Source organism: Triturus cristatus, chromosome 4_1, assembly GCF_964204655.1.
Source record: "Triturus cristatus chromosome 4_1, aTriCri1.1, whole genome shotgun sequence".
Taxonomy (NCBI): Eukaryota; Metazoa; Chordata; class Amphibia; order Caudata; family Salamandridae; genus Triturus; species Triturus cristatus.
In genome coordinates this window covers 76735514-76763082 of record NC_140585.1, presented here as the reverse complement: position 1 = coordinate 76763082, position 27569 = coordinate 76735514, and the positions used below count along the sequence as shown (strand labels likewise).

Sequence of the window (27569 nt, the reverse complement as noted above, 5' to 3'; positions counted from 1 at the left end):
TTCCACCCAGCCACCACAAAATTAGGAAAACCGCTACAAAGTCTATGCACAGCATAGTGAATCCAGAAAGATTCACGCTGCAAAACGAATAGTTTCTTACCTGTCGAGTTTTGCAGCTTGAAGATCTTTCTGGATTCACTAGCGAACCCTCCCACCTCCGCCAGGAAGATGAGGCTGGAGGAAGAGGGGGTGAAATTGAAAAGATCAAAGAAATTAAAACTTACAGAAAAATGGACAAGAAGGATTAAGCAATCGCCTAGAGTTAAAAAAAAAAAAAGAGAAAAGGAAAAAAGAACCCGAAGATGGCGCCCCAAAGGTGGGACTTCCGCAGGAAGCACGACGACGTCACGGAAGGTGCACCAAATGGTGGTCGTCGCCGCCCAACGGGCTACAAAAAAAAAAAAGAAAAGACTACGAATCCGGACCCAACCACAAGATCGCGGAATAATGCACAGCATAGTGAATCCAGAAAGATCTTCAAGCTGCAAAACTACACCGACAGGTAAACTATTCGTTTCTCACTTCAAAGGTAGCTTTCCTCATAGCTGTTACATCTGAGGAGAGTGGGTGAGCTTCGGGCGCTAACCATAGAAGAACCATTTTTTACAAATGTACCGAAACAAAGCGGTTCTTCGGACCAACCCTAAATTTCTACCAAGGGTAATTTCTGCCTTTCATATCAACCAATCTGAGTTGCCTGTGTTCTTCCCTCAACCAGATTCTGTGGCAGAATGTCTGTTACATACTTAAGATGTGAAAAGAGCAATTCTTTACTATATAGAAAGGATGAAACCTTTCTGCAAGACAATACAGCTGTCGCTTTTGCTCCACCACATAAAGGCAATCCTATATCAATCGGCATTGCAATGTGGATAGTCAAATGCATTCAAATATGCTATACAAAAGCGAAAAGAACACGAACCATTCCCCTTAGAGCGCACTCCACACGCAAACTAGGGGCTTCTATGGCATTCTCAGGAAATATACCCATTGAAGGTATCTGCAAGGCTGCAACATGGTCTACACCTCACATATTCACAAAACACCCTTGGGGCAACTTGCTGGTGTGACGAGCAGTGTGCGACCAACCTTTGCATAATTTATTACGCCTCCCTTGAGCCAACGGGCTGACGAGCCTTGGATCTGCACCTGCGCGCCATGAGAGGTACTTGACCTGTTTTAATTACATTTTGGCAGTCCACGCGGCACCCCTTTACACTGACCCACTCCCTGCTGACGAGAGGCAACTACCTCGAAACACGTGTCCAGGGATGGCTAACGCAACACATACTGTTCTTCATACATCGTGGCATAGGCGTACCCGCCGTCGCCACTACATCTAACACAGTCCCTTGGGGCAACTTGCTGGTGTGACGAGCAGTGTGCGACCAACCTTTGCATTAAACACTATAGTGTAGATGTTGGCAAAACGGCAAGCTAGTGCATGTAAAACTAATTGGCCCACAGTATTTCAGGCAACAGCTACAGGTTAGCCACCGCTTTGGGAGATAACTGCTTTATAGTCTATGCACAGCATGTGATCTACAGCTCACATGCCTCAAACGGAAAATGCTTCTTACCCAGTATGCATCTGTTCTTGGCATGTAGAGCTGTAGTTACATGCACCCATTTGCTCCCCCGGATACCTATAACTGTTGCAGTTACATCTTACTTGGATACAAATATACATGGACATTTCTTACTAACTCCAATATCACCCCCTGCGACAAACAATCTAACAAAGTAGTCGGTGCTCATGCGCACTATCACCGAAAGGACTCGTGACTGGGATACTTTTTTGAACAAAAACAAAGTGCAAACATCTGGACCCAACACTAGATGGCGGGCTATGCACAGCATGTGACTCTACAGCTCTACATGCCAAGAACGGATGCACACTGTGTAAGTAGCATTTTCCTTACTAAGCAAGAGGGACTTTCTGCCTCTAACGTCAGAGAAAAGTAGAACTACTGGGGCCCTAACCTCAGAACTTTAGAACTCGTTTTGATTAAGGAACCTGCCAAGAAGAGCTGGAGAACCTGTCAGGAGGGGCTACCACTTTGCTGTGTGCCTTGTGTTGCCCAGCAGTGGCTGCTTCTGTCTTGCGCAGAGAAAGAACTGGACTGGACTTTCTGCAACTTATTTTCTCGAGTTTTGCAGCGTGAATCTTTCTGGATTCACTGATGTGCATTATTCCGCCATCTTGTGGTTGGGTCCGCAATCTTAATATACTTTTTTTTGTGGCCCAGGTGGGTGGTGATGTCCCACCATTTGGTGTCCTTCCTGATGTTGGCACTCTTCCTGCAGAACCTCCCACCTTTGTTTGCCATCTACAGATTCTTTTTTCTGCTGTTGGGTCTGGATAGTTACCAAAGAGTGCCAGAGATTTGGAAGAGGAATCAAGAAAAATCGAAGTTAATCGACAAAGTTTTCAGCGACACCGGACTGCAGGTCAGGTAACCGGAGCGACGAGGGAGAAGTTTGGTGACCAATGGAGTGGGCCCCCTTCCCCCCCCAAACACTCAGGCGACACTCAAAAGTGAAGCAAAAGCCCTGAGCGACACCCATAGAGGTGAAACAAATTCTTTGAAAGGAGCTCTGCCGCCAACACTCAACGAAAGCAACAGCTACCAGGGACAGTCAGCCGAGCGGATCCTTCAAGAAGGACTCCCAATCTGCAAAAGCCCTCGTTCATCGAAGGTTCCCCTCAAAGGACACCTCGGCGCTAAGAAAAGGGCAGACTTCGTCGTTGACGGCCACGAAGAGAAGCGCTCCAACCCGCGATGCTGAACATGCCGCCAAGGTGGAGGGGAAGAAGTGGAGGCTCGAGGTTGAAATGGCGAACATCCTTCAGCGGAAAAGGACTTCGAGAAGATGGGCCAATACACCATCCCGCCAAAACCCACAGTCTAAAGACGACGACACGGAACCCCCGAAAATTCCTGAAGCAGACTAGGAACTTGGGGACGAAGACTACTATTTTGCGGGAGAAGGCAAGTAAGACCTTCAATCCTACCGGTACTCTACACCCTCTGGCACAAGACATGGAATGGCAAGACCTTGACACAGAATTGCCAGAAGAAGGGCAGACACGTACTCTTCGAGGCCCTCGCCACCAGACATAGGGGTCTACAACATGGTCGTGCAGAAGGCTGCACAGACTTATGGGGTGAATATGGAGGAAGAGAAGCCAAAATCATGTTTCCTCCTGGAAAAACTACTGCCGCAACAAACTAGGAGCCAATTCCTGCTCATGCTCACTAGTGTGCTGGATCAAGGAAGAGGCTTTTAAGGAGCCTGTAACATGCAAAGCTGTGACCCCTAGGACTGAGGAAATACAAACCTTCTTCACAGGACCCTGCATACATCCAAGGTTCAGTGCCAGCCTACTCCATAATTGCAACAAGGGCTAGGCAAAGCCAATGTACCTACTAATGCCAGACCACCTCCAGGCAAGGAGAGTAGGAGGATGGATCTCACAGGGAGAGAATGTGGCAATCCAATGGCGCATCGCTAACTCAAACGCCCTGATCAACAGGCATGCTTACCAAAACTGGGATGAAGTAGGGCTGCTCCTAAAACATCTACCGGACCAGTACCAGCAAAGAGCTGCTCACCTGGTAGAAGAGGGTAAAAGCATGGCAAACATGCCTAAAATCAGCATTTGATGCGGCAGAAACATCAAGCAGGCTAATAGGAGTGACAGAAGACACGCATGGCTCAATTTCGGTATTCAAGCCAGAGGTGCAAAGCAACTTCCTAAACACCTTTTAATGGAGAGCCAGTGTTCGGCAACCCAGTGTATGACCAATTGATACAGCTCAAGAAGGACAACGAAACAGCAAGGTCATGGGGGCGTTGCAGTTCAGGGGAATGAGGCACACCCACGAGAAGGCTGGGTGGTAGAGGAGGCAACATGCCCTCCACATAGCACCAAACTTTCCAGCAAGGTTACCAAGGGAACAACCCAGGCCAGCATTAGCGGGGACAGCAGCAGCAGAACTGGCAGTACCAGCCCCTGGGGACAGTCCTTTTTAAGGGTGCAGAAACGGATGAGGACAAACACTGAGGAGGCCAACAGCCCTCCACCAAGTGACTTCATCAAGGAAGATGCCCCCACTCTAGCAACACCTCTGGGTGGGCAGAAGGACATAAAGGAAAACTACAGCCAAACGTTCAACGACAAACACTACCTCAAACACTCTACACCGGTAGGGGGAAGGATAAGACTTCATCCAGGAATGAAGGAAGGTCGCATCTGACAAATGGATACTAAACCTCATACAATAAGCATACTGTACAGTTGGAAAAACGGCCTCCAAACGGAACACGAAGAAACAGGGCACACTCCGCAAAGGAACTATCGCTCTTGCAGCTAGAAGCACAAGAACTGCTCAGCAAGGAGGCAAAGGAACAAAAGGGTTTACTTAACTAACTTCCTGGTGCCAAAGGTGGACAAGACACTAAGACCTATCCTAGATCTAAGTTTCCTGAACAAATGCATAAGAACACCAAGGTTCAAAATGACTTCACTATAATAGGTAATACCACAAATACGAGGGGACTTCATGGCTACTATAGATTTAAAGGACGCATACTTGCACATCCCCATCAATCACAAACAAGCGCCTGTTAAGGTTTGATCAAAGCCACTACCCGTTCACAGTACTGGCATTTGGCCTCACATCCGCACCAAGGGTGTTTGCAAAATGCCTAGCAGCTGTCGCCGCATACCTACAAAGGCAAGGAATACACTTGTACCCCTATCTTGACGACTGGCTCGTAAAGGCAAGTTCGTACAGCCAATGCAGACTACTCATCCAGCAGGTCCTACTAACACTGATAACTGGGTTTCTCTATCCCTTGGGAAAAATCGGCAACAGAACAAATCAAGATATTCTTAGGGGCAGAGATCGACACCATACAGGCCAAAGTGTTCCCCAGCAGGAAGAGAACCTTGGCGATACTGAAGGAAACGGGTCATTACCGCAAGGGGCAAGTTCTGACCGTGAGGACGGCGGGCAAACTGATGGGAATGATGGCGACCTGCATCCACTTAGTCCCAAATATCCAGCTACACACGGGACCATTCCAGAAATGGATCCAGAAGCAATGGTCACAGGCCACAGGGAGTTGGGAAGATCTTGTGGTTGTCACACACGCAGTGCATCAGGAAATAACGTGGTGGAAGAAGGTAAACATATCACAGGGGAAGCCATTCTCACAACCAACTCCAACCATGACCGTCACAGTGGACGCCTCCCAGCTGGGGTGGGGCGCACACATGAACAAGCTCAAGGTGAGGGGGTCTGGTCTCAGCAAGATGTGGTCAGACACCAACTACCTAGTGCTAAAAACTGTATTCCTAGCCTTAGAAGCCTTTCAGAAAGAGCTGTGCAGGGACAGGGTGTTGATCCAAACAGACCACACAACCACCATGTTCTACATCCACAAACCAGGAGCAACACAATCAGTACCACTATCAGGACTAGCACAGGGAATTTGTAGATGGGCCATCCAACTTAAAATAGACCTAGCAATAAATCTCCTGGGGAAGGACAATGTGGAAGCAGACCGGCTCAGCAGACAGACGTCGGCATCTCACGAATGGAAGCTCAACTAGCAGGAAATAGAGAAGCTTTTCCAGAAATGGGGTACTCCACAAATAGACCTATTTGCAACACACCAGAATGCAAAATGCCAACACTTCGCATCCAGACAACCGGACCATCGGTCCCAAGGGAATGCACTATGGATAAGTTGGTCAAAGAGCTTTGCATACACTTCCCCCCCACCCCTTATACCACTGATACACAGGGTACTCAGCAAATGCAGAATCGGCAACATGACGCTAATACTGATAGCACCTCAGTGGGCCAGGCAGTCCTGGTTCTCGCAGACAGTGGAAATGGCACAAGAACCAGCACACAGGTTCCCAAGAAGGGACCTGTTAACAATGCAGAACGGAATGGTGCTGTGCCCAGAACCAGAGGGTCTCAGCCTAGCAGCGAGGCTCCTGAAGACCTAGAATTTGCGCACCTAAAACTACCACCAAGTACTATGGCAATACTCAGGGAGGCAAGGAGGCCCACCACAAGAAAGTGCTACATAGCAAAATGGAAGCGGTACTCCCTATGGTGCATCAAGGAGAAGCTACAATGGAAGGTCACAAGGGAATCAACAGTACGAGTACTTAACGCACCTGCTACAAAGCGGATTAAGCTACACATCCCTGAGGGTGCACTTGTCTGCGGTGGTGGCCTACACAAGTGGAGAAACAGGGTAAAGTTCTTCACCTCGTGGTGAAGAGATTCTTGGAAGGGGCCAAGTGAATCACCCCCACCCCACCCACCCCAAGAGGATGCCAGCACCGTAGTGCTAACTCAATTGATGAAGGCGCCCTTTGAAACTATTCACAAGGCTACACTGCACATGCTCACACTAAAGACTGCCGCCTTAGTGGCGATCACGTCACTACGAAGAGTGAGTTGCAAGCGCTCACACTCCAAGAGCCCTACTTAGGACAGGATTGTAATGAGGACGGACCCACACTTCATGCCAAAGGTGGTGTCTCGGTTCCATATTAACCAATCCAAATACTGAGTTTCTTCCAAAAAGCGACCACAAAGAGGGCTCTACACACACTAGACGCCAGAAGGGCTGTAATGCACTATATAGAGGACAAAGGTGCAGGAAAACAAAACAGTTTGGTCATCCCACTGCTTGCGAAGGAGACAGTCACCAAGAATACCATTGCACGATGGATTGCGCGGACAATTCAGCTCTGCCACAAGCAGGCAGGACAACAGTTACAAGGAGCAGCTCAGGCTCACTCAAGTAAGAAAGGAGCAACAATTGTGTTTCTAGCAAATACACCTATCCAAGACATTTGCCAAGCAGCAACATGGTCTTCAGTGCATATGTTCACTAAGCACTACTGTGTGGATATACAGATGAACAAAGAAGCGCAAGTGGGACAGAAGGTCTTACAACACATATTCAGTATCCAGTGCTCATCTTCCACCCAGCCACCGCAATAAGGACAAACCGCTACAAAGTCTATGCACAGCATAGTGAATCCAGAAAGCTTCACTGGGGAAAAGGGTATAGTTTCTTACCTGTCTGTGCAGTTTTGCAGCTTGTAGACTTTCTGGATCCACAAGCGAACCCACCTTCCATCTGCCAGAAAAATGAGACCGGGGGGTGGAGGGGGGGGGGGGATTTAATGATAAACAAGACTTTATAGAACAGAAAAGACAAGATTGACACAACGCAAGACATCACGAAGGACACCAAATGGTGGGACGTCACTGCCCACCTGGGCCACGAAAAGAGAAAATACTACGATTCCGGACCCAACCACAAGATGGCAGAATAATGCACAGCATGGTGAATCCAGAAAGTCTTCAAGCTGCAAAACTACACCGACAGGTGAACTATACATTTCTCTAAGGGCTTGAGGTAAAGCTTCACCCCTGTTCAAGAAATCTCAGGAACAGCAAAGACTTCAAGATCTGCTACCAGCACTGGGCATGTGTTTTGTGCTGCAATAGAAGAAAACGCAACCACTCGGTGTCTGCTTCGGGACCTCTTTGCACCACCTAGAGCACCACTCTGCTTTGCACCACAACCCTAGTCTCACTAACGACTATGCTGCCACTGAGCCGCTGCTTGCCCCATGCCCTGAGGGCACCGCACTTCAAAGCCGTGCTTCACATCACCACCTTGCCTCCCCAATGACGCTCCACACTGACCATGCAGCTGCCTGTATTGTGGCCTGGGGACCCCACTCCTAATTTGCTCGACGTATCGCCCCATACCACACCTCAGCCTTGTTGCGCCATAGACTTCAGGTTGTCTACCGACGACACCCCTTCAGTGACCGACACCGCCTGCACCGTAACCCGCCCGCACCGCAACAAGCACTGCCCCACTTCACCGCTGCCCTGGTCTCACCGGCGCTGCTGGATGCAGTTACCGAGCTGCTGCCTGCACTGCGACCTGAGGGCACCAGGTGCCCCACCGGTCCACTTCGCACTGCAGTCCCTGCTCCTGACTTGAACCTCCTGGAGTTCAATCTGCAATGCAAGTGACTTCAAGGGCCCGACGACTCGTGCTCCAACCTCTTGGGCTGTGCCACCTATGGAACTCATTGCATGGCCCATGAGGCCTTGCATTTCCAAGGTACTGTTTGCATGTCTTCCTGACACCCTAGCTGGCCCGCGACGCCGGGGTTAGCCTGAACTGCTGGGTGTGCTGGTTCATGATGCAGTGATAGCCCTCGACTGAGCTATCCACTTCCAGGAACAGTATTTTAAGTATTTTTGTTATTTTATTTGATTACTGTATGTTGGGTGTTTGTTTGGTCTGGTTTTACACCAATATTGGGTATTTTTCTCAAACTGGTGTGGTGTACTGGTGTAGTGTGTTCACTGGGTTATGGGGTAATCTGTTCATTGTCTCAGTCTGACTGCTGGTGTCAAGTTAGTCAGGGGGTGAGCAGGGGTTATTTTAGAAGTGTAATTCCTTCTTAACCTGACTAGAAGGAACGGTCCCTACTTGGACAGGGAGCAAACCTGCCAAACAGACTCCAATCTCGAACAAATGCTTGGAAATTCATATTGATTAGTATAAACCGAATGATGCCCTACAGACTCCGTGTATGGCTGTCCTGTTCAGGATTCAGAATTTGACTCAGTTTGTCGAACCATCAGCAGTATTTCACATTGCATGCTATTGTTTTTATGTAGTTGTCAGTCGATATTTTTAAGCCGATTAAAAACATGTTTGGTATCAATCCGTATCAACCGTACTGGCAAGGTGGTCTAATCCTAGTATCAACATTTGCAAATTTATCAAATATCCTACATCACATGCGACTGGGTCCGACGACTCCTCTCCCAGAGGAAGAAAACTGAAGGACTCCTGTTTACTTTGAGTTGTAAAGTACTGCATCCTTAATGTAAATATAAGCAGTGAGATTTTTAGTTTGCGTTTTGAAAATGCAAAAACGTTGGTTTTGTTTGCAAAATAAAGCTAAACAATGGTGCATTTTTAAAACGCAAGCTTAACATTTCCCTTCTAATAAAAACAAATGGAAACGTATGCTCAGCTGTAATATATCCGTTTATATTTGCACGAAGGGTGCAGCACTCTACACCTTCACAGGGACACCTAGTAACCGCCTCTGGTACTGCACTTTCTATATATGCACTTCTGATGGATCAATATTGCTTAACTGTGCGAAGGGCAGGACAAGGTGGATGAACGGTTACATTAATAGGGGCACAAGAATAAATCAGTCCTATGAAAGGGTGATTGACTGGCGTTTAATTCCAACCAAGCAAAACTTACCTCAGCCCCGAGAAACGATCCTTTTATATGAAAGGGAGAGTACCAGCGCTTCTCGGCACTGCAGGGAGAGTACCAGCGCTTCTCGGCGCTGCTGCAATACATTGTAAAGGGAGAATACCGGTGCTTCTCGGCGCTGCTGCAATACATTGTAAAGGGAGAATACCGGCGCTTCTCGGCGCTGCTGCAATACATTGTAAAGGGAGAGTACCAGCGCTTCTCGGCACTGCAGGGAGAGTACCAGCGCTTCTCGGCACTGCAGGGAGAGTACCAGCGCTTCTCGGCACTGCAGGGAGAGTACCAGCGCTTTTCGGCGCTGCTGCAATACATTGTAAAGGGAGAATACCGGCATTGTAAAGGGAGAATACCGGCGCTTCTCGGCGCTGCTGCAATACATTGTAAAGGGAGAATACCGGCGCTTCTCGGCGCTGCTGCAATACATTGTAAAGGGAGAATACCCGCGCTTCTCGGCGCTGCTGCAATACATTGTAATGGGAGAGTACCAGCGCTTCTCTGCGCTGCTGCAATACATTGTAATGGGAGAGTACCGGCGCTTCTCTGCGCTGCTGCAATACATTATAATGGGAGAGTACCAGCGCTTCTCAGCACTGCAGGGACTACCAGCGCTTCTCGGCGCTGCTGCAATACATTGTAAAGGGAGAGTACCAGCGCTTCTCGGCACTGCTGCAATACATTGTAATGGGAGTACCAGCGCTTCTCGGCACTGCTGCAATACATTGTAATGGGAGAGTACCGGCGCTTCTCTGCACTGCTGCAATACATTGTAATGGGAGAGTACCGGCGCTTCTCGGCACTGCTGCAATACATTGTAAAGGGAGAGTACCAGCGCTTCTCAGCACTGCCTGGAGAGTACCAGCGCTTCTCGGCACTGCTGCAATACATTATACTGGGAGAGTACCGGCGCTTCTCGGCACTGCTGCAATACTTTGTAAATGGAGAGTACCAGCGCTTCTCGGCGCTGCTGCTTCTCAGGAGCAAACCGGTACCATAAATAGCGAGTACTTGGCCTGCACTTCTAAGTTTCAGTTTAAAGCGCTGCATGAGCCAATATAGCTTTCATAATGTAAAATGCTGCATTTCCCACTAATAAGCTTTAATTTAATTTTTTTAAGTTTGTGTTCTATATGTAAGTTACCTGAATGCCCAAAAAACGGATCAGGAATATTTGGAAGTTTATCCACTAAGCCTGTTCTCACGCTCACTGTTCCCACCCAAACTACACTCTGCATCATAGTTCCTGCACAATCCTTCAGACGGGGGGGCCCCCTGGGGGGGGTGGCTGCACAATCCTTCAGACGGAGGGCCCTCCATCTGCTGGCCAGCTCCAGGGGAAGACCCTCAGAGCTGCACAATCCTTCAGACGGAGGGCCCTCGGGGGGACCTGCACAATCCAGATGGGGGGGCCCTCAGGGGTGGGGGGGGGGTCGCACAATCCTTCAGACGGAGGGCCCTCCATCTGCTGGCCAGATCCAGGGGAAGACCCTCGGAGGGCCCTCCGTCTGCTGGCCAGGTCCGGGATAGGACCTACGGAGGGCTGCACAATCCTTCAGACTAGGACGAAGTTCCAGGTCTACGACCCTTTGGACTCGAAGGACCATTCTATTGTCCAATTACTCATTGCGGAAGGAGCCTGTCTGCTTGCGCCTAGCTCTGCTTCATTGCAAGGGTCTTTGGGCTCTTGGTTGAAGTTGGGAGTTGAGCCTTATCCCAACTGTGGATTCGCATGAGATCTTTGAAGTCTTGGCTCTCTAACATACCTCTTGTAGGTAGGTCTTTCTTGCCCTTTAGTACTCTGGTTGCCAAAGCAAGGCTCATTCATACTTCCTGTAGCCAAGGTGATTCAGACTCCATCGTTTTCAATAACCACCCCCTCGGAGGGGCCACACCGGTAAATGATGTGCATCCCATTGGTATCTACCTCTAGTACTGCGCTTCGTGGAGCGACCAATCTGTGGATCCTTTCATTGTGAAGCTTCAAGTATGGCTTAATTTGTTGTAAATTGTTTTTGGGCAACCTAATTGTAAAAAAGCAATACAAATTTGGTAGATAATGTATTTTCGCTGAGCATATCTTTGGTGCCACTCACCCGCTGAATATGTGGGTGCATAATTAATATCTAGGGACAATTGGTTTGCATCTGGGAAATGTATTTGAAGTGTACAAGTGTTAGTAGGACCGGGTGCAGACCCGGTCACTCTGTCTTCGTGGAGCTAAATGCGTCTCATTGAACTGCTCCTTGGTGGAAGCATGAGCAGTCCTTCCATTGAACTGGCTCCTCCTCGCCCCAGAGCGCTACGGTCTAGCCCTTGGTGTAGGGTGCCCAATGTCTCGTATGTCGCCATGGCTACAAGATCAAGAAATATCCAGAACTGAGTGACGGAGCGACAGATCCCCTTGTTGCAAAAAATTGGAGGTGTTCACTTTTTTTTATTTTGAACTCTAGATTTGGCCTTCTGTGTAGTAAAATGTTGATGGGGCAAATGTATAATCAACTTTCCCCGGTGCAGTAGTTTCAGGTGGGAGGGGCACTTTTGGTTTTTGCCCTTCATTGCATGTAATGAGACCTGTTCATAAGCAGCATTTAAAAATTGGTTTCTGGAGTGGACTTGTGCAGATCACTTTTTGTGGTGGTGCTGCTCCCCTGAACTGCCTCATACAGGCGCATTCCAGGGTTCATGGAAGCAGCATCTGCCTGCTCAAGGCCTGCCTGCTGGTGTGACTGACAGCGGCGTTGCACCAATCCCCAGGGGTGCGAAGTCTGCATATTTCACATAGGCAACATCCTTGTCATGCAAAGTGTCATCTGTATACACTGGGCTTTCAGTGATGCGTATTCTATCGGTTATACTCTCCCTGTGGACCCGTCAGAGTGCTACTGGGATTCATGGAAGAACCTTTGTGCTTAGTGTCAATTATTAGTGACACGGTAGGTGAGATGATTCCTGTGCCAGAATCTGGACTGTAGACTCTTGGCAGGGGTGAAGCGCTGGCTTGGCATGATCCGGTGGAAAACCAACCGAGGAGCTTCAGTTTCTCTTTCGGGCTCTGGGGGTAGAGGGCCTAATAATCCATACTTGTAAAGCGCGGATGTATCGCCCCTTAAGGTCTCAAGTCGCTGGGGCGAGTAAGTGAGCTGTTGCACAGTCACCAGGTGCTGCTCTGGCACCGGGGATCAAACCATGATCCCCCTGCGCCCGAGTCTAGGCTTGTGTAGTGGGAGGACTGAGTTCTTGGAACATTGACAAGCTCAGCGTGGGCGGAATTGTATATTGTAAATGATGGGTGGTGTGAATTGGTGTAGAGCGCCCAGTGTTATGTCTAGTTTGGAGACAAACTGTCACAAAATAACCAGACCTCCTGCTTGGTTGGGAGGGATTGATTGGTTGGTTGGTTGCTTTGTTTGTAGCTCGTGCTTCGTGTGTGCACTCTGCCCTGTAATTTGGGAGTTAGAAATTTGCCCAGAGGGGAGAACTGTGACCAAACAGGTATGAATTACCTTGAGTGACAACTTATTGTGCATTAGCCACTACCTCTCCTAGATGAGTCTCTAGGGACATGGGCAGGTCACGTTTTTATTTTATTTAAACTGAAGTGCAGAAGGGGTCAAACTTTAGGGTATGTGGAGTTGTAACACACTGGATGGGTTGTGAAGCATGCAAAGAATATAAAACAAAAGGCCAAACTATATTGGACTGGTCGTGGAAAGAACAAGAATTACAATGTTTTAATCCTGAATCGCAAATGTACTTAAGACATTGTACATTTTGCAGGATGACCATGGAATAGAAATTGTGCGCCTCAGATGTCGCAGTACAGAGGACAAACTGCATCAGGGAGTGCCTGTAGAGAAGCTCAGTGGAAGCAAATCCAGCAGCCTTGCCCTGGGAATCCCAATTAAATGTCCATGCCTGCCATATCCAAAGTCCACCCATCCCTTGTCCCAGCAGATCCGAGGGACCCGGGCAAAGCAGCAGGTGTCCACTCCAGCAGAAAGTGGATGGAAGGACCAGTCTCCTGTTGGCCCAGAATTCCAGGCAGTTTTCTGTACCTCACTCCAAGAGTCCTGATTGGACTTGGTCTGAACAGCAAAATCGAACCACTGTAACCATCTGCATTTTTTTTTTTTTTTTTTTTACTGGACCCACACGGCTGTACCAATTTTTTTTCATGAGACCTAATGAGTGCGTTTAAATTTGTGTTGCACTCTACTTGTTTCACTGGGACTGCACCCATTTCCAGTGAGTTCGTTTACAAATGTTTCCAAACATGCATAGTGTCAGCTGTCCGTCCTTATCTTGTGTCGGGTTGTGTTTGGAGAAACTTCACCAGAGGCCTCGTCTTTTTCCTTGAATGTAGCCCATGCATCAGATGTCTGCGTGGATGCACTTAGTTTAGTGTTCATCTGGGGGCTACAAGAACTAATACGCAATGTCCTTTCCCGCTCTTCTCCTTTCAGCCATGGTGAAACCTAGCAGTTTACACCAGCAGTGCCTTGCCATGGTTCTGCTTTCTGAATCCTCGCCGTGAGGTGTCTCAGAAACCCAGTGCTGCTGGTCCTCTGGTTGATGACTCGCATCACCAAACTGCGCCTCACACAGCTCCACAGCAAGATGTGGACACTGGGCTGGTACCAGCCAAACTGCGCCTCACACAGCTCCACAGCAAGATGTGGACACTGGGCTGGTACCAGTTAACTTTCCTTTCAGAGGCAGGATTTGAACCCTTGCAGCAGGTTCCTGGCATCTCTGCAGTGCAGCTAGAAGTCCTTGCAAGACCTAGGAGCTCCTAAAATTGCATTTGTTAGGCGGTGCTAACATTAGACTGCTGTGGCATATTCCGCCATTCTAAAGCTTCACAACCCCGCCAGAGCAGACTACAGTATGTGATGACCGATACACTACCCTGGTTGGGCTGAAATCTTTTTTCCTTTGTACTCTGCTTACAGGCGTCCTGTCAAAGGAGTCCTACCATAATGTGTGCAGGCTCTGCCTCTTATGATTGGCAAGGTGGCATCCATTCCTATGTTCGTGCACACGTTTTTTTTTTTTTTTTGGATGGGGTCGTGTGGTGTTAATCTGTCTTAATTGCTGGTTGGTGAATTAGTTCAGCCTTTTCCTTTTCCTATGCATTGTGAGAGGGTCATCCACTTTAATCGGTTTACAAATTGCACACCATAGAAAATCATTTGTAAACTATTGGTATGGAAGATGCCCAGGGTAAATTGATATTCTAAGAAACAAGTAATTTTCTTATTCGCACAATTTTAAAAACTCCTCAAAATGCCCTAATTTCTGCCCACTTCTAAGCTCAAACGTTTCGAGATTCTTGGTAACTTGGAGCATGAGCTGCAACACTTCAGATCGCCCTGCTGCAACCACTCCTGTGGGAAGGTTTCATTCCACGAGCAGCAGAAGGGCTGAAAATGATTTGACTGGCCTCCCATCAGTCTACACCATCAATCCGTAGATTTGTAGAAGGCGTCCTGTCGCCTGTGAGGGTATCCAGTCAGTGAATGAACTTACTGGTCAGTGAGACATCGTGCTGTTGAATAAACGTCCATTATCAAACCCATCATTAAATGATGCCTGTGCCTATAAGATCGCATCCAAAAGTGAGAATATTGCATGAATTTCTGGAATGTGTACTCCATCTCTGTAGACCTTTTATATATGGATCTATTAAAACACAGGTTTTCCTGCAGGTCGTGGTAGGGATTCAGTGGTAACAAATGTTTTTCTTTCTCGCCTCCCTTCTGTTTCTCCCAGGTGACATTCACGGTCAGTACTACGACCTCCTTCGTCTGTTCGAGTATGGTGGCTTCCCACCAGAGAGCAACTACCTCTTCCTGGGCGACTACGTGGACCGTGGGAAGCAGTCCCTGGAGACCATCTGCCTCCTTCTGGCCTACAAGATCAAGTACCCCGAGAACTTCTTCCTGCTGCGTGGAAACCATGAGTGTGCCAGCATCAACCGCATTTACGGCTTCTATGATGAATGTAAGGGTGCTCTTTGGAAGGGTAGTGGTGAGAGGGCAGCGTAGGAGAGGGGTGGTTTATGTGGAGAGCACTGGAGCTGCCAAACAAACCAATCATATTTCACATTTATGATTCTTGGATACCTGTGCTTCTGAGCCACCTGCACACTCCTGTCACCTGTTGGTGAATGATATCCAGATTTCAGGGATCCTGTCCACAGTTTTGAGATTGTATCATAATTGTACGGTAGCCACAGATGGTAAGATTTACCCTGGGGCCAGTCATGGAGCGTTTGGTGGTGCTTTAATCTGTTTTATAGGCTCAACAGGTGCCTGACTAGTCACAAATGTGATGCCTGCGCCCTCCCTTGCCTGCGCCCTCCCTTCATAAGCTTCCCGAGCGAGATATTGGACTGTTCCCTATTAAAAAAGACCAAGTGGAGCCTTGCATTTCTCCACCAATGAATATCCTGTTGCAAACGGACTGAGCTAAGACTTTTCCTAGATCTGGTGGGGAGGGGAGAAGATCAGAAGTTTTCGAATTCTCTTTCCACCGCCTGCTTGTGCGGGTCCTACTCTCTGAATTGGTGTACCCCCACACCACCTAGCAAATCGTGTGCCCCTCCTTATCTCCTACCAATAGTTTCTCCCCCTCCCCTTCAGATTCCTGGCAAGTGCTTCTTAACATTCTCACCCCACCAGAGTAGATGATTTGATTTTGGATTTTGGCATCCTGCTGTAGCTACGTCGTGTCCCTTTGACTACAGAGGTGTACTGAATACCGACATGAACCTGCTGGCAGTTTGTCCAGGCACAGAGCTTTTTTGTTTAAACTCCGTGCGCAGGACAAAAGTCGATCAAACCGTACAGGAGTATTTGAACACCGGCCACTGTAGGCATCTAAATCCTCTGTACAGCCCCTCAAGTAACCGCATTGGCGAAGCCGATCTGGCTCATATCAGATCTATTGACTGCATATGATGGTCCTTTTTTTAACCGATCGGACTTGGTTTGGGTAAAGTGTGAAAACGTTTTTAAAGTGGGTGAGGGAAAGTAACACTGGTGGATTGGCAGGAGAGGCAACACTGATGGAAGCAACCTGGAAGGCATGGGGGGAAGCAACACAGTGGGCAGGGGATGTTAAGCAAAAGGCTGACAGAGCAGTGTGGGCACTGACGAGCCAAACAAAGCGGGCGTCAAAGACCACTGGCAAGAAAGCAACCTGGCAGGGCAGCACAGTATGTCGAGCAGCGCATCACTGAGGTGGGTGAGGGCAACGGAGCATGATGGAGGGGAAAGAAGTACATGAGGGAGACAGCTGGAAAACACTTGCACTCTCAGACTGCATAATAAATTGTGCATGACCAGTGATTAGTGGAAGGATGGGACAAACACAAGAGGAAGTAAAGCCTGCAAGCGTTCAAATAAGAATCTAGTCTGAGCGTAGGCTATCCATGAGGCACCTGCACATTTGACCAAACCTTTAGTGAGCGCTTCGCAGTGGCTGCACCAGATACTCCACACCCAATCCCAGAGCCAGCCCTTACTCAGCCCAAACGCTTGATTCCCCACACAGTTAACGCCCTACTCTTCCCCCCCTGATAGCATCAGAACCTCCCACAAAGAACCAGCATTAAAAATGCAATAGGTCTCGCCTTTTAAGTTAATGCCATTTGCAAACTCTGGCCAGGGAAATGGACCCCGCTGTCATCTGCATCCACCAATAGCACCAGCGAGCATTTATCCCTTGGATATCCTGAGCATTGTCCCAAGCACAAATGTGGTGTGGCAAAAGTTGTGACCGTGGTGAGGGCAGGGACCCTTCTCCAGGTCTAGTGAGAGCTTGAACGACTGCTTTTTCTCACTATGGTATGTGCCAACTAATGGGTTAAAGGATGTGGGTATCAAGAGTGTTTGGTAGTTTTAGAGTTTGGGTACTCAATCTGGTCTTCCACCACTGCCTAGTTCCAGTGGCTCTGCTTGCACTTAACCCTCATATAATGCTACCGCTAAGTTACATTGATATAGCACGCACCAGTTTTGAATTGCAGAAGTCATCAGAGCCCAGAGGTGCCACAAAGGGACTATAACTCAAATACTCTCTAACTCTCCTTTCCACACATTCATGTGCAGCACACTCCTCCACACCTGTATGCATACTGTCTCACACAGCACAGACAATATACACATGCTCTCACCCTACACACACATTGACAGATATTCTCACATTTCGAATGTTTGTGTTTATATTTTGAGCACAATGGACACTTGTTGCTCTCATAAAATAAGTAGGAATTTTATTTGAGTAGCTTGTTTATGGCTTTAATCGTGCATAGACGGTCTGGGTTTTATGAATAAGAAACTAAGTGCATATTGTTTACATTGCAGAGAAATACCAATTAGATCACAGCAAGCTTTAAAATGTATACCTAATGCAATTTAAAGTTCATGCTGAGTAGAATTAATGGAATGCTTAAATTCAGTGGGACTCCATCAGTGTCAAAAAGGTCCTTGGAATTGGGTTTTGTGTGGGGGCACTTCTTACACAGAGTAAGTCTTGTAAATGAGTAAAACCGAACAGGTGCGCAGAGTGCTTGTGAAAGGTCCTTCCCTGCCTCATCGCCTCATATGACGCTTTGACAGAGCATCTACCGTATCTTTCTTTCAGATGCTGTTCTCGCAGTATCAAACTTTTCACCAAGACGTCTCGCAACAGCAGATAGAAGTCTGAATCAGCAGAGGGCTGCTTGCCTCAGCAGAGCAGACATTCTGACTCCTTTAATCTGCTCGTCTCTTGCCTATATCTTCCTCCCGTTAATGAATGTCGCCTTCCAAGAGGTACTCGATGAAATATTCACTGGATCAGAGCTGGGGGTTAACAGATTTCTGAAAATGTTATTGCGTGCATAATCCCCTCAGCTGTCATGTTCTGGGGCAGAAATGATCTTGTGTCACTCTAATAGTCTAGAATTACACTTGTATCACTGTCACCGGCATATGGGCCTGTGTATACCCCTAGGCGCTGCTCCCCTCTTTCACGGCATTTAAAATAACATTTGGCCTAGTCAGTTTTGACAGAACTCTTATCCACATTTGTGCAGCCAATCATCATGGTCTGCGCTGGTTAATGATAGTGGGTTTCACTCATCTTAACTGCCTGGGTGCGCTGGGAGGCCTGAGTGCAAGCCTGCGCTTAATTATACAGTTCTTGTCTAACATGCTTTATTCATGTGAGAGGCCAGGGCTTAAGCTCAGCATGTGTTATCGGAGCCCCTCTTTTTTTTTTTTTTTTCTCTCTGACAAAACATATTGATTGTTGGACGGTCTGCTGGTGGCAGCCAGAACTTAAGAGAATAATGCGCAAGCAGAGTGGGTGCTACCTGCTATGAAAGGGAAATACGCACAGTGGAGGGTTATGCCGCAGAGTTACTTGCGCGCTTGGAAGCCATATGCAGAAAACAAATGGAGGGTTCGAGGCATGTGGGCTGCTGAATTCATATCTGTGCATAGATCGCTGCCTAGTGTTGGGTCCGGATGATTGCACATTGTCCTGGAAGAGTCTTTGAAGTATCCCGAGAGGTGGCTCCTCCCCTGGACTACAGTGCGCATGGGCATCCTCTCCATCCTCAGATTGTTTTTTTCCGCCATTGGGTTCGGATGTGCTTATCTTAGCTCAAGTTAGGAAAACTTTATTTAAGGCCAAAAGCCTTTAGACATTGTCTATCATTTGCATTCTGTATTGATAAATTATTATACTTGTTTTCGAACTTGTTCACCCTTATCGGATCGAGTTTCGGTCCGAACATCGATCGACGTTCGAAGATGGAATCGAGGACACCCTTCAAGAGATGTCCTCTGTCACGCAAAATATCCACACGTCGATGTCCATCCGGTGTGTAACAAATATTTATCACCGGATCATGATGAGACCAAGTGTATGGCCTGCGCCCGGTTCCGGTCGAAAGACCCTTCGGAATCGACGAGCGGCTCGATTGGAGGCCAAAAAATCGGCGCCTAACCCGGTTAACATATTCAGTACCGAAGAGGAAGAAGTCGAGAGCGTCGAAGAGGTAGAACAATTCGAATACGTTTAAGAGCAGGATGTTCAAGAACAATCGGACCCTGCTTCGGAGCATGACTCCCAATATGACGACGAAGATGAGGAGATCTTCGAGGAAAAAAACGTCGTCAACGAGATAGGAGACGACGATTAGGCCCTTGGGGCCGAGGAAGATAGCTCAGGCGAGGAGCTAGGCTAATCCGTCGATGCGGAGGGAGATAGTCTTGATAAGGCTCAGGTCGAGGGATCGCCTGCGGGCCTTACCCAAGATCAGTCGGATCGTTCTACAGCCCTGCCCGAAGGCCCGGCTTCGAACATTTCAAACGAGCCACAAATAGCGAAAGACTGGAGTCGATTCCGTGAAATCGAAACCAAAACCTGCAACGGTCAAATCGAAACCGAAAGTGCAACTGGTTCAGGTCGGATCAAAGGCATCAAAACCTTCCACTCCGTCGACACAAAAGGACATCGGAGCCGAAAGACCGAAGAAGGACTTCGGTACCGAGAAACCAAAAAAGGACTTCGGCACCGAGAAACAAAAGAAGGCCCTCGGTCCCGAGAAGACGCAAAGGCCTATAGCACTGAAGGTTGGGGCACCAACGACCAAGGTCAAGGTGGTCGATCCCACTACATCAACACCGAGGAGTGCTGAGACTGCCAAAATACCCGATCAACAAGGCGTCGATCCAAACCTTTGGATCGAAGCCCCGAAGACGGGAAAGAAACCGGAGACCGCGTCGAGGCCTGTCTCCAAGGAGCCTGTCGGATCAAAAGCACCGTCGGCATTCACGTTGAAACGGGTATCTGAGTCCCTAAAGCGCATCAGGGAACGGGACACTCTCTAACCGAAAACGGGTCCCGAACCGAAGGTCGTCGCCAAGGCTCACTCGGCACCGGCGCCGATCAAGTTTGGATTGCCACCACCGGGGACACTTAAGATGTTCGAACTTAGGAAGAGTATCGAACAACCAAGAACAGTGTCGACAGACAGAACAGATGTCGAAGACTCACAGGACCAGTTTATCGACGTAGACTCTGGTAGACTGTCGTTCCGCAAGCGGAAAATTGTTCCAGAAAAGACTTTGGAATCATACAAAATTCCACTGAAAAGGAAAATGGCGTCGTTCGACACCAGTGATTGTGGAACCTTACCAAACATATGATCAGGAACCACAATCCTTTTCTCCCGCACACTCTGAGGCGGATGCAGGAGAGGGCTATAATGAGGATACCACTTATCCTGTGGATAATGACGCTGATGAACAACAGCAAGACCAGGATCAAACATGGGGACACCCTAATGACCCAGGAGACCCACAAAATGCTCCTGACACTCATATTTCTAATATAAAACCATCTCCCACTGAAGATACTGCTGCTTTTAACGCCCTCATTGAAAGAGCGGCTGCCAATCACGGAGTGGAACTTCATTCTGACTCTGTGGAAGAGGATTTCTTGGTGGACACGTTCTCAACATCAGAACGGTCAAGACTCTACCAATGTTAAAGGGGTTATTAAACATGCTAAGGACATCTTTAAGGAGACAACCAGAGCACGGGTGTTGAACCTGAGAATAGAAAAAAAATACAAACCAGCCCCAGGAGACCCAATGTACATCAAGGGTCAATTGCCGTTGGACTCAATGGTAGTTTCTAATGCTCGCAAGAGAGCTAACTCTCAAACTACCGGTGATGCTCCTCCTCCGGACAAGGAGTCCAAAGTGCTAGAAACATCGGGAAAAAGGATAGCAGCACAAGCGGCAAACATCTGGCGCATTGCCAACACTCAGGCACTCCTGGCCAGATATGACTACGATACCCTAGAAACACTGCTAGAACACCTACCAGATGACTACAAAGATGGAACGGAGCTCCTCATCACAGAGGGAAAACTCATTACAAATGCGTCCATCAAATGCGCACTAGATGCAGCTGACACTGCAGCAAGGGCGATCCACACTAGTGTGATGTTGAGGAGGCACGCATGGTTGAATTTCAGGTTTGAAACCTGATATTCTCAAACTAATATCTTGAATCAACCAGTCAACCCAGACTTTTTATTTGGCCCCGAGGTTGACACTACGCTAGAAAAGATTTAAAAGGACACAAACTGCGAAATCTATGGGGGCTCTACAGTCGCAGCAGTTTCGGAGTGGCTCCTTTCGTCGCCCCGGGAATAGAGGAGCAGCTAGAGGTCAGGGGTCCCAGCAGCAGTACAATAAAGGAGGTACCCAGAGTACCTATAATAAGAACAATGGGGGTGGATATTGTGGATCCAGCACCAAAGGCAGAGGACGAGGACACAACACCAGGTCCTCCGCCAATAACAGTGACGTCATGTCCCTGCCCCCCCGACCACATAACACCGGTCGGGGGGAGACTCCAACAGTTCCTGCCAGTCTGGAGATCATCACCACAGACAGGTGGGTCAGAGAAATTGTCCAGTACGGTTATTGTCTGGAATTAACATCAAATCCACCCAACATTCCACCAAGACACCGTCCTATGTCCGCAGAGCACTTGGCATTGTTGCAGCAGGAAGTACTAAGTATGCTGCAGAAAGGAGCCATAGAGCTCGTGCCTGTAGAACGAGGGTCAGGGGTGTACTCTCTGTACTTCTTGATCCCAAAAAAGGACGGGTCTCTGAGACCTATACTGGACCTAAGACCTGTCAACCAATACATTCTGTCAGAGCATTTTCATATGCTCACCCTCCAGCAGGTTCTGCCGTTACTCAGTCAGGGAGACTTCCTAGCAACACTGGATTTGAAGGATGCGTATTTCCACATACCCATACACCCATCACACAGAAAATATCTCAGGTTCACTATTCAGGATCAACATTATCAGTTCAAAGTCCTCCCTTTCGGAGTAACAACGGCGCCCAGAGTCTTTACCAAGTGCCTAGCGACAGTGGCTGCACGCTTAAGGAGACAGCACATTCACGTCTTCCCTTACCTGGACGACTGGCTTGTTCAGGCAAAGTCAGCCCAGCAGTGTGCCAGCCACGTATCCCACACCATTCACCTTCTTCACAGTCTGGGATTCTCACTGAATTATCCAAAGTCACATCTTCAACCCGCCCACGTACAGCAGTACCTGGGCGCAGCCAGACACTCTGGCAGCCAAAGCTCAGCCAAATTTAGTGAGGATCAACAGCATGCAACTGCTGATAAAGAAGTTCAGACCTCAACACTCCCTTCCAGCGCGGGTGTTCATGCAGTTGATAGGCATGATGGCCTCCTGCATCTTCATAGTCCCGCACACGAGACTACATATGCGCCCGCTTCAGGAGTGCTTGGCACGTCAATGGAATCTGACTCAAGGACAGTTGAAAGACCTAGTGTTGGTGAGCGGTCGGGCATACAACTCTCCAGTGGTGGAATCCACAAAACCTTTGCAAGGGCCGACAGTTCCAAGAGCCTGTTCCACAAATACTGACGGCGGACGCGTCTCTCGGGATGGGGAGCTCATGTACTCAATTGCACAGTGCAGGGACTATGGACGACACAGCAAAAGATGCACATCAACCTTCTGGAACTGATGGCAATCTTCCTGGCAATGAAGGCATTCAAAGTACACTTGTGCAACAAAGTCGTGTTGATCCGGACGGAAAACATGACTGTCATGTACTACATACAGAAGCAGGGAGGAACACTCTCCACAGTTGTCTCATCTGGCTCAGAGCATGTGGAGGTGGGCCATTCAGAGGAACATGTTCCTCATGGCAGAACACCTCCCGGGCAAGGACAACCAAATGGAGGATCTGCTCAGCAGACACAGCCACCAAATGCACGAGTGGGAGCTACATCCATCAGTACTCCAACCGTAGTTCCAGCAGTGGGGTCATCCAGAGATAGACCTATTCGCCACAAGGGAAAACACAAAATGCCACAGCTTTGCCGCCAGGTTCCCGCATCCAGTCGCAGGGCAATGCGATCTGGATGAACTGGTCAGGCAGATTTGCGTACGCTTTTCCCCCAGCGCCATTAATACCACTAGTGGCACGCAAACTAAGGCAACACTCGATGACACTCATCCTGGTTGCTCCAATGTGGGCACGCCAGCCATGGTACACCACGTTGCTAGAACTTTCTGTGGTGCGCATCAAAGACTGCGGCTAACACCCCGACTTAACACAGAACCGTGGCGAAATTCAGCACCCAGATCTGCAACAGCTGAACCTGGCGATCTGGCTCCTGAAGTCTTAGAGTTTGGCTACCTGAACCTGCCTCCAGAATGTATGAATATCATCAAGGAGGCCAGGAGACCCACGACCAGAGCTTGCTATGCGGCTAAATGGAAAAGATTTGTCATTTACTGTAAAAACAATAACATTAATCCGCTGGATGCATCCTTTCAGAACATCATCTGTTACCTGTTACACTTGTACCGATGCAATCTGGCATACAGCTCCATACGTATACATCTAACCGCAATAGCAGCCTATCTTCAGAACAGGCAGCACCTCTCTTTATTCAGAGTGCCTGCCATCAAAGCCTTCTTAGAGGGACTCAAAAGAGTTATTCCTCCAACACACCCACCGGCACCAGTGTGGAACCTGAATGTGGTCCTCACCAGATTGATGGGTCCACCTTTTGAACCTCTACATTCATGTGAGATTCAATTCCTCACCTGGAAAGTAGCTTTCTTAGTGGCAATCACTTCGTTGAGAAGAGTTAGTGAACTCCAGGCACTAACCATTCAAAAGCCATTCATACAGGTTCACGCAAACAGTTGTACTACGTACCAACCCCACATTCATGCCTAAAGTGATATCGCAGTTCCACATGAATCAGACTATTGAACTGCCTGTTTTCTTTCCAAATCCGGAAAATGTCGCAGAGAGAATGCTCCATACACTAGATGTAAAAAGGGCCCTCGTGTACTATATAGACAGAACAAAGGATTTTAGGAAAACAAAACAACTGTTCGTTGACTTTACTCCACAACACAAGGGCAACGCCATTTCTAAAGCCGGGATAGCCAGATGGATCGTTAAATGTATTCAAATTTGCTATGAAAAGGCTAAACGCACATTAACGATTCCTCCAAGAGCCCACTCAACACGAAAGTTAGGGGCGTCCATGGCTTTCCTAGGGAACATTCCTTTACAGGAAATATGTAGAGCAGCCACATGGTCCACTATACATACATTTACTAAGCACTACTGTGTAGATGTACATTCAAAACAGCAGGCAGCTGTAGGACAGGCTGTTCTCAAGACCCTTTTTCAGACTGCTGTAGCTGGCACGGGCAGCCGCTGCTAATGGAGGGATTGCTATGTAATCTATGCACAGATATGAATTCAGCAGCCCACATGCCTCGAACCGAATATGCTACTTACCAGTATGCATCTGTTCTTGGCATGTAGGGCTGCTGACATTCATATCGCCCACCCTCCTCCTCGGCGCCTGTAGCGGCTGCAGCACTCAATTACTGTATAGCATGGTCCTCACTGTATCTACTCCATCACTGCCACAATGGCGAAAAACAATCTGAGGATGGAGAGGATGCCCATGCGCACTGTAGTCCAGGGGAGGAGCCACCTATCTCGTGATACTTCGAAGACTCTTCCAGGACAACAACGTGCAATCATCCGGACCCAACACTAGGCGGCGATCTATGCAGATATGAACGTCAGCAGCCCTACATGCCAAGAACAGATGCATACTGGTAAGTAGCATATTCGAAATGGTGCATGAGACGATGCCAGAGTAGGCCGTAAAAAAAAGATTAGGGAAAATGCTGCTGGAGTTATTTGACACGCATATCTCCGTTCAAACACGTAGAATTCACTTTAGAAGGTCGGAGTTATTAGAACCTGAGTTAGTGACGGGGTCAGACTGAGGGGAAAAATAGCCCCTGGCACCAAAATAGAAGTGCACCCAATTGGCGAATCGCGTAGCTAAACAAGCACGAGTGGTGCGCGCGCCCCACAGAGCAATCTGTTTTCAATTATCTCGCCCGTGTCGGGGCACGATAATTGAAAACAGATGTAGCCTGTGCGGGTAACTGCAAGCAATAGGCTGTGGGCAGAGCAAAGGCGGGACATGCACCCGCCTTTGCCCAATTGCGTGCTGCGTTTATTAGAAAGACTCACTCAAAGCCCAATAGCCTGTAACGAAAGCTGACCACACGCTCTAGTGTGGTGAGCTTTCTGAAGCCCCTTACATAGTCGAGCAGCACATGCGCGCTGCGCTAGGCTCGACCTAAAAAGGGAGGGGGGAATAACCAAAGCAAATTCTGACGCTACTCAACTTACCGCGATCTCTTCACCGATCTGATTCCCTGATTTTAAAAACAGCCAATTTCAGTTTTACTCCAACCACTTCTAGACATACTTACTAGAATCGAGGCTCATATATTGACCCTCCGTTCAACAGGGGACGGCCAAAATGACCATAATATGCCTGGATTATCCTCAGGCTGTCATACTAATTGTATGGGTAATCCTGGCCTAGTGAGAGCAGACCATATTTCCCATTTAGGTAGTGTGCCAATAGTGCCCTCTACAATCCCGGTCCAATCTGCTGTACAAAGACCCAATCACTTGTCGCTCAAATCAGTCTGTGACAATCACAATACCACCTCGTCCCAGGGGATACTTAAGGGTCTGACATCGCCCCAACAAGACCCCCCTACAAGACCAGACGGAAAAACTGTCGTAAAATGGGGGCGAAAAAGACTACTACACAAGTGGCACTCCCACCCTGCACCTTGCCCATACGTTGTAATACTGGAAAATGTTCCTAAATTACATGGTACCCAAAAGGAGACCATCCATCAATTGATGTCTAAAGCAGGTCATTGGATCAGCAAACATGCGGGGTGGGGGGGGAGGATGCAAATTTTAATGGCGAAGAGTGGGCTGGGTGGAAGAACCAAATCCATTGAGGGCAACTGTGTGGTGTTCAATTCACACCAATTGATTCAGCAGTTACTACACTGGCTTCCTACAGGCCCGTCTCCACTCACACAAATATTTGCACTACCTCTTGGCTTTTTTTTCTTTTTTCAAACCTACCAGACCACATTCCAGGGACAGGAACCCCCGGTCACCATAATCTGTCCTCCTGAGCCCCATCCATTTCCCTGGGGCAATCCTTTATTTCCCTTCCCACACATAACCGATTTAATGTGCTATCAGACTGTGATTGACAGAGGATGAACAGGAGAACTCCCACTCTGGTTTAAACCTTTTTATATTGGAATCCGAAAGTCCCAAGCCCCTGAAAGCAACACCTGATCGGTTTGACTATAAACTTAATGACATGGAACATTGCCCGACTGAGCAACAAACTGTCCTATCCCGATTGGTTAAAAATTGTTACCATGTATGATCTGAGTTTCCAAGAAACATGGGAAACTGGGCCGATTAATTTAGACGGTTATCGCTCTTTTAATATCGCTGCCCTTCCGTCCAAATCAGGGAGAGCCAGGGGAGGGATTTTGACCTTGAAGAATACGTTACAACTGGAAGTTGTCAAACCATAATGTCTCCCCCTTTTATCAGTTATTTCTTAAAGGCCCAGGTGGTGACAGTCCTAGCTAACTTTTATAACAATTTTGCAGGCGACGTGAAAGGTCGCAGATCCGAGGCAGGTGAGCCTTGATTTCATTTTAACCACAATTCCTACGGGGGAATCCCTGAACAGACTGCCTTGTGATCAATAACTTGAGATTTGAAAGCCTTTTGATATAAGCTTGGGAATGTTGAACACATTTGGCACACCTACTCGGGGTAAAACAATTGCTTATATAATCCTATCTGAACCCCTCAAATTCAATTTCCAATCTTAAAATAAAGTATCTCAATTTTAGTGATCACGCTGCCATCATTGGTAAGCTTGATTGGGCAGGAATCTACTCTGAGCAGCCACGGCAGGATAAACCCATAATAGCACCGAATAATTGGATGACACTTAAATGGGCCACAATAGACAACCTCGCTTGTTCCGACTGTTGGAGCCAACGGGCAAAACAATATATCCTGCCTAGAAGCAGGTACTGACCCCACCCAGGCAACCACAGCATTTAAATCCATATTAGTGAAGATTGAGACTCTCCTAGAAGAAAAAAAACATAGCTAAAACTTCAGGCCCCAGATGGTTTGACCAAGCTTGTACCAAGTCCTTATCAGCCTTACAGCAGGCTCTGCGA

General features: G+C 48.1%; 1 protein-coding gene across 1 annotated transcript in view; it reads left to right on the top strand.

Annotated features, from left to right (window-relative positions):
• PPP1CA (protein phosphatase 1 catalytic subunit alpha) overlaps positions 1–27569 on the top strand; it is a 177973-nt gene that overhangs the window by 101397 nt on the left and 49007 nt on the right. Inside the window, exon 3 of the mRNA XM_085651635.1 lies at positions 15139–15369. Within this exon, the coding sequence (XP_085507761.1) occupies positions 15139–15369 (231 nt within the window). The remainder of the gene's footprint in view (positions 1–15138; positions 15370–27569) is intronic.